This window comes from Priapulus caudatus, unplaced genomic scaffold (assembly GCF_000485595.1).
Source record: "Priapulus caudatus unplaced genomic scaffold, Priapulus_caudatus-5.0.1 Scaffold730, whole genome shotgun sequence".
In the NCBI taxonomy this organism is placed as follows: Eukaryota; Metazoa; Priapulida; class Priapulimorpha; order Priapulimorphida; family Priapulidae; genus Priapulus; species Priapulus caudatus.
This window is the reverse complement of record NW_014577791.1, coordinates 115,526-123,676: the sequence shown is the minus strand read 5'-3', so window position 1 is coordinate 123,676 and position 8,151 is coordinate 115,526. Positions and strand designations below refer to the sequence as shown.

The 8,151-nt window shown below is 44.5% G+C and overlaps 2 protein-coding genes across 2 annotated transcripts in view; both read right to left on the bottom strand.

Moving 5' to 3' along the window:
• The window catches only part of LOC106813144, a 6,575-nt gene extending 2,433 nt beyond the window's left edge, over positions 1-4,142 (bottom strand). The window contains exons 1-2 of the mRNA XM_014817204.1: positions 4,139-4,142; positions 3,586-3,669 (exon numbers count right to left, since the gene is read on the bottom strand). Coding sequence (XP_014672690.1) covers positions 3,586-3,669; positions 4,139-4,142 — 88 coding nt within the window. The remainder of the gene's footprint in view (positions 1-3,585; positions 3,670-4,138) is intronic.
• Positions 1-5,469, bottom strand: part of LOC106813152 — a 10,791-nt gene extending 5,322 nt beyond the window's left edge. The window contains exon 1 of the mRNA XM_014817217.1: positions 4,992-5,469. The gene's annotated coding sequence lies outside the window, so the exon portion shown is untranslated. The remainder of the gene's footprint in view (positions 1-4,991) is intronic.
• Positions 5,470-8,151: the final 2,682 nt, after the last annotated feature.

Below are 8,151 nucleotides of genomic sequence, written 5' to 3'. Positions count from 1 at the left end.
GTTCGTCCCAAAAAACTGTCGGCATGCAGGAAGGATAATATATACTAGACGGGACAAGCATAATAGCATGCACATGCGTATAGGCTCTGCGTAAATGTGTGTATGCGATATATATATATATATATCAGGAGTTAATGAGAGCAACATAATATTTGCAACTCACGTTGTGTTTGTGTATGCATTAGCTACTAAAATCTATACTAGCATCTAAACATGCAGTGTTCACGAATCACGCGTCAGTCACGCGCTGTAGCTTACGTGAATCACGCATCTGTTGTGCGCATAAATCTTACGTCAATCACGGCATTGTTACGCATAAAGCTTGCGTTAATCACGCATCTGTTGCGCATAAATCTTACGTCAATCACGCATCTGTTACGCATAAAAGCTTGCGTTAATCACGCATCTGTTACGCATAAAGCTTGCGTGAATCACGCAATCTGTGCGCATAAAAGCTTACGTGAATCACGCATCTGTTGCGCATAAAGCTTACGTGGAATCACGCATCTGTTACGGCATAAAGCTTACGTGAATCACGCGTCAGGTCACGCATAAAGCTTACGCGAATCACGCATCTGTTGCGCATAAAGCTTACGTGAATCACGCATTCTGTTACGGCATAAAGCTTGCGTGAATCACGCGTCAGTCACGCTAAATCTTACGCGAATCACGCATCTGTTGCGCATAAAGCTGCGTGAATCACGCATCTGTTGGCTTGCGTTAATCACGCATCAGTCGCGTGCACTGGATTCGTGAACACCAACCATCACCACGTGTATATAATGCACGAATCACGCTTCAGTTACGAATTATAATGAAGTGGCACAAGGTCGACAATTTAAGTATGCGCGGTAAAACACGTTTGAAACCAGAGACCCTAGAACAGATGTTATGTTTTCAATGTCTTTAGTGTTCTATATTGTCTCCGTTTAAACTAGCCTAGCTGACCGGAACAGCACAACAATAATCAAGATGGATGGACGTGGTTATCTCGTTCTGACTCTTAGGTCTTTCCAACACTAGCAAACTGTCTGATCTCTACTGATATCCATTATTGAACTACCTAAGCCACATAATAGGGTATATAATATATATATACTTCTGATATATATATATATATATATATATATATATATAATATATATTATTGTTAGTGTTTTTTGGTGACCGGTGTTTTAGTTTCAACTGTTTCTACATGTCAGCTAATGCCAGCAATAACCTATAGAGAGTAAGTCTATATGTTACGTGTCAAAATACTTAAACCAACTTCGTTTAAATTTATATAAATTCGTTAGCGTCCGTTTTGTTCTTCGATGGTTAAGAGTTACGATGTATTTATAAAATAAATAAAGGCAAGCTAGCTGTCCTGTATGTAACTGTAGCGATGGCCTGCTTGGGAATGAGCATCCATACTGACGTGTGCGCGTTATCAAACAGATGAAAATGTCCTGCACCCCGAAGATCGCTGCGACCCGCAATAAAAATGTACACAGGGGTTTCATATAACATCGCGCTGACGGTTTAAGTTATCATTGAATGTTATATAAACAGATATGGATACCTGATGCTCTAGAAATCCATGCACAATGCCAGATTTGAATGTAGTTATATGATGATTTTAATATAGACACGCATGTAAGTTATATCTGTATATATATATAATATTATAAGTATATTCATGTCGATACGTACTATGCAGTGAGCCATGAAAGCTTTGTATGACAATGTAGTAATTCCGGAATAAAAAACACAGATCGATAACATTATTAGGCGTGTTCATACACAAGAAAACCGCGATGCTAATGCGCGATGAAATACTGAGATAATTGTGTCGTTGTTCACACAGGCGAATAATCGCGCTAATCGCCGAGCGGGATAATTCTATTAATCGAACTGCGCATGCTCCCCACTGCGAATGATGCTCACGGCGCATGCTCACTGCTCACTCGCTTGGAATGATGGAGAATAGAAAAACCGGGATTATTGCGCGGAGCGTTCACCACACGCAAATAATCGCGCTAATACAAATAATCGCAGTCCAATTTACAATCAGATATACAAACGTGGAATGGCTGTCGCAATAGCTTTGACATTAGACACACGACAGCAGAACGCGACAAAGGAGCGCGCTAACGCTACGCAACGACATCAGAACGCGACAAGAGCGTTAGCGCTAGCGACGACGCAAGTGAGAGCCGCCGTTTGCTACGTACCTGCGTGAGATGTGACCACAACTATGGCGGCGGAGAGTAGTAAAGCAGCCGTGCGGTACATCGCAGTTGTCGTCTCGTCTGCGTCGCTTTCCGGCTCCTCTGCCGCCTGCCGTCGACTATGATCCCTCCGGCAGCACTCTTATTACAACACTGAGCCGACAGCTCTCACGTCGATCTATGCGTCGACGCTCCGTGAATGGTCGCCGCACGCGGCGCATGATCGACTCTGCGCGCAGCCGCCTAGATGTGGAAAAGCGCTGCGGCTAGACAGGTGGGGCAGGAGATCTGAAGGTCTTCGCTATCAGATTTGTTTATGTGTACGTGTGTTGCTAAAGGAGCGCCGTGTCGAGCGAAGCTGGCGTGCTGCCCGCGGCGAATCGTGTCGTTGATTGATGATGATGATGATGATGATGATGCTGTTGTCATCGATGCTGGCTTTGCTGCTGCTATTGCTGGTGTCATCGTAGTCGGTTTCATCATTAAAACAATACTATATTAAATTATATGATGATATTTTATTAATATTTACACTTTTACATTTATAAATATTACCATTATTTGTAGTGATTTCTGTAGTTGTTGTTGTTGTTGTTGTTGTTGTCGTCGTTGTAGTTGTAGTAGTAGCAGTAGTTGTTATTGTTGTTGTTTGTTGTTGTTGTTGGTCTGTTGACAGCATTTCATCATCGTGCGCATCGGTCGCCGGTGCTGACGCCAGAGACCATCATCACGCGCTGTTGTACAAATGCGACGCCACCAGCACGACGCTGCACACGATGGCGCGCCACTTCTAACACAACGTGACGCGTCTGCTGTCATTGCACAGCTGGCCAGTCACAGTAAGCCACTATCGTCATCGTTCCCGTCGCCCGTCTCTCCGAACTGCGCCTCACCGTCGCTGTCGACCTGCTTGCGAGCGCACGACCGGCGTCACCTCCACCACAGTCATCTGCGAGAGAGAGAATACGTCATCAATAACTAATCAAACAGATCTTATCAGTAGTTAGCGTGCATGCCTGCCGATATAGTGAGTTGGCCTTTGTTGTCACACAAGTCACTGAGTCAGGCATACACACATACACACATACACACAACACACGCCACGCACACGCGCACGCGCACGCGCACGCAACACAAACACAAACACAACACAAACACAACACACACAAACACAAATCAACGCACAAACGCGCAACGCACAAACGCACGCGCACGCACACACGCACGCACACACACACACACACACACACACACACACACACACACACCACACACACACACACACACACACACACACACACACACACACCCAACGCACACACACACACAGGTTGATGTGTGCGGTTACGCAGCGTCGTCGCACGCAGGGCCGTACGTTTGACAAACTCGGTGACGGTGAGACACTGCACGCATCCCGTCACTCGCGTTACATCTCGGGGAACGAACGGCTCGGGCGCAGCTCTCCGACGATTTCGGCGGTGACACACTTCGCATTCCACCCGCACAGGTAGCAGTCAAACGCCGTCACACCTGCAATATACAATAGTTGACATGTCCTTTTTTTACGCGTGCACGTATTGTTGAGCGTAATGTTATATACATACATATATAATTAATATGTATATATACGTGTGGTGTGTGTGTGTGGGTGTGTTTGGTGTGCGTGCGTGCGTCGTTGCGTGCGCGCGCAGCGTGCGTGTGGGATGTCTGTGAGAGAGAGCGAGAGAGATGGAGAGAGGAGATAGAGTGACATAGCATGACAGAAGTGAAACGGGAGGGAGCGAAAATGCACAATTCTTTCATTGCAATACGCATATATATGTCATACATACCCGTACTGCGCTACCTAGCGCCAATAAAAGCGCACTAGTGCTATCCAACTGACATATCTGCGAATAAACATACGGAAATATATACACAAAGCATACCCATGGAGACAGTTTGACGTGATTACTACTCCCGTGTGCACTACAAGCTGATTTAAAACCATCAGTTGACATTATTGATCTGTTCTACCATTCCACTGATTATAGAGACATGATGATACGTAAAACGCACACTTAAACGCACAACGCACGCGCGCGCACGCACGCACACACGGCACACACACACACACACACACACAACACCACACGTGACAACCGGATTCACCACAGCGAGCCAAATTAACACACTAACATGTAATTAGTGCACAACCATGGACACGTGTGCCGACCGCAGACGCCATTACGTCGAATCAACAGCTAACCTCCGCGTAATGTCGCACACCGGCAGGCACGACCGTGCATGAATTAAATGGAAATTATATTATATAGTATATATATTATATATATAAAACTAATATTAATATATTATATATATAACTACATAACATCATATATAGTATACATATACACATACACATACATCTAATAACTTATATATTAAACTAGATAATTATATTGGTGGGGTGGGGTTGGTATCACTTGGGAGCAGCTGATCATGAGTAGGAGGGCATACTGAGAATGCACGAGGCTAGATGCACATGTGATCATGTAAATGGCTTCTATATCGAGACAACCTGACTAGACCACTCACGCACACATGCACGCACTGACGCACGCTGCACGCACTGATTCATCATGCACACATGCATGCACGCACGGGCGCGACCACACATACACGCAGCAACGCACGCACACTGGGACGCACAAATACGCATACGCACACACGCACGCCCGGACGCACAGAACATGTACGGACGTACGCACACAAGCCATACGGTATACTATATCTACGTACCAATCGCGTGACGTCGTCTGCCTTACACGGCGGCCATCATCGCTGCGGGAAAAGCCTCTCCTTGGAAACTCACGTAAGCTGCCGATGCTCTCAGTCACTCACGCAGCCAGTCGCTATAGCGTGCGTGAGGAAGTGCTAGCCAGCAACGGCCATCTTATATCGGAATCTCTCCTCCTCAGACCGTGTGCGTGCGTCGTGTTAGTAGATCGATGTATGAATCGGCGGCCGTCGCATAGATTGCTGCGCGCGGGAAATACAACGTAGCTTGTGTTGCAGCAGCCTCTACAGCATCCCGCATCTATTTTAAGCTTGTTAAGCGTAGTGGCGGCTCACGCGTGACCGATATATTATAGGCCTATGTATGCCAGACTAGTGGTGGTTCGTTGATGAGGAGGATGGGGAAACGCGGAGGAGTAAGCCGGGGATCGATGCTATCCGTTAGTCTGTGATGCTAGCTCAAACTGCATGCAGTGCACCTTCGTACACTCAGGATGCCACTGCCACAATGTTAGCACTATTTTTAAAGTGGGCGGAGCCCCGGGAAAATCCAGCGAATGGAGATTCGTAAACAGCGCATGATTTGAAAGTAGTAAATGGGCGCACAAGACGAGCACTATTTCGTATCACTATTTTATCAAATTTTTCATAAAATAATGGTTGAATTTTTAAAATCTTTGCAACTTTTATTTGTCCAAATCTTATTACATAGGATACGAGTAACGTGGCTGCTGTAAAACTTGTAGTAAAAAAGCGTTACAATTTGCAACGGAAATCTGCTTGTGGCAGTGGTAGATTGAGCCCATGAGACCATAAATATATACAGCACAAATATATATTGTATATATTTACATTGTTTATATTACAACATATACAAGTATATGTTGTATATATCTATGATGAGACCTCTCTCCCGCCACCCCTAGCAGACTACCCACACACTCATGTTCTCCTCATCTATTGCTCTGCTGCTTGTTATAGTGTGAAGCCGGGAGCGTTACAGTGAACAGGATTATATATATATATATATATATATAATTAATACTATATATATATATATATATAGCTCTGAACATAATCGCTTGAATCCATGCTATATATATATGTCTATATATATATATTAATATATATATATATATTATATTATATATATATATAGCAGGCCCGTAGCCAGGGGGGTTCGGGGTTCGAACAAGCCCCCCCCGAGCCCCCCCCCCAAGTAAAAAATAATAATTTTGAAAATTTGCAAGAATTCACTCAGGTCGCTCCATTTTAGTGTAATAATTGCAAAATCTCCATCGTGGCGGAGGGTGAACAGTGAACACCACCTCCCACACCCTCCCCACCGCTCGGTCTCTTGCTCCCTCGCCTGGTCGCTTCGCACCGAGGCAGGGGCGTGTACGGGGGGGTCCAGGGAGTCCGGACCCCCTTCACGTGCTCGAAACTTTGGGTTACGGTTAGACCCCCCCCCTGGTACAGAATCCTGTACACGCCCCTGCCCGAGCAAATTGCCAACATTGAAAAACGAACCCCCTCCAATATAAAGCTGGCTACGGGCCTGTATATAGCATGTGTGTCAAGCGATTATGTTGCAACACTTGCTACACAGCATAGCAGAACATTTCACATGCGTCTAAACAGAGTAATTGCTCCGACCTGTGATTGGAGGATAAAAATAGACCCGCCCACTTTTCCATTTTGAGGATAAAAATAGATTCGTGACGTTTCGTTTCACCGGTCGTAGCGCGCGTGCATATTTGCTAATTTAATTAGACTAATCGCGCTTCAATAGACTCAAAATTCACAGAGATTAAGGCTAAGACATGTGAATGTGACATGTGCTAATCCGGAGGGACGGTCTACATTAAAAGATTCTCGCGTCTAGACGGTATCTCGATTATCGCTCCGCCCAGAGTCTAGTATTTGATTAATCGCAGACGTAAAGCGGCAAAGAAAGCATCGATCTGTACGTCGATACAGCGATAACAGCTGATGTTTACGAAGACCACGTTGGTATAGATTTAACGAAAATTCAATATGAGCTTGTAATCCTATTGGATAGCGGACATAGTTTAGGCTAACGCTCCATTAGGAGTGTTCCCAACTTTGATATCATTAATGATTAATGATTAATGATTGCATAATCCTAACCCTAACCCTAACCCTAACCCTAACGCTACGCTAACCCTAACCCTAACCTAAATGACATTAAACCACAAACTAATATATATATATATATATATATATATATATATGTTATTATGACCATTAATGACATTAAATTTGGGAACACTCCTAATGGAGTATCACCCATAGTTTAGGTAAGGTAAGTCGAACGATAAGGTATGAAATGTCTTCGAGACAATGCAAGGTAGGTATTGTGTGGTCCGCCTTTATTTGGAGGTCAAGGTCAAACGATGGTGATGACATTCTAGGAAGATATCTATGGATTCTAGTATATTATGATTGGATGTTAAAGAGAGTCAACATCACTCGCCGTGCGTTACGTCTAAATCAGAGCAATGACCTTCAACAATCACCTAGCTGTTTACGTTGCCGACATCCGTGCATCAAACACTCCACGCACTGCCCGAAAGCCTCACACAAGAGACACTCTGCGTACAGCCCGAAGGCATCGCATAAGAGGGGAGAAGACAGGGGCCCAGGGCTGTGCGTGTTGGCAGACGATGTATCTGTGATGATACGGCGATGAAAAACGCAAGCGGTAATTATATATATAAGTATATATATATATATATATTATATAATATTATTATATATATATATCAGGGGTGGATCCAGGGCTGAAGCTAGACAGTATTTCCAGATTTTTAAGGGCATCCCCACAAAAAGGGCACACCACGCCCCAGTGGGCGGCGTCAGGCGCGAAGCACATGGCGGGGGGTCTGGGGGCGCCCCAGGATAAATTTCAAAATTTCAAGGGTCGCCTGCGCACAAATAAGAAGCACATTGTGAGCACACATTTAGTCAAGCAGCAATAGCTAAAACATATGGCATTTATTTCTGCTTCGATCTTCGTCTGCGCTTTTGCATACTAGCAATTAAATGCAGAATGATTCGAAGACTTTCCCTTCTGTTTTCAGATTATTTAAGGTAGATTGTGTTACATGTAAAATTTTGATTTCCGTTTCAAGTCCTGTGC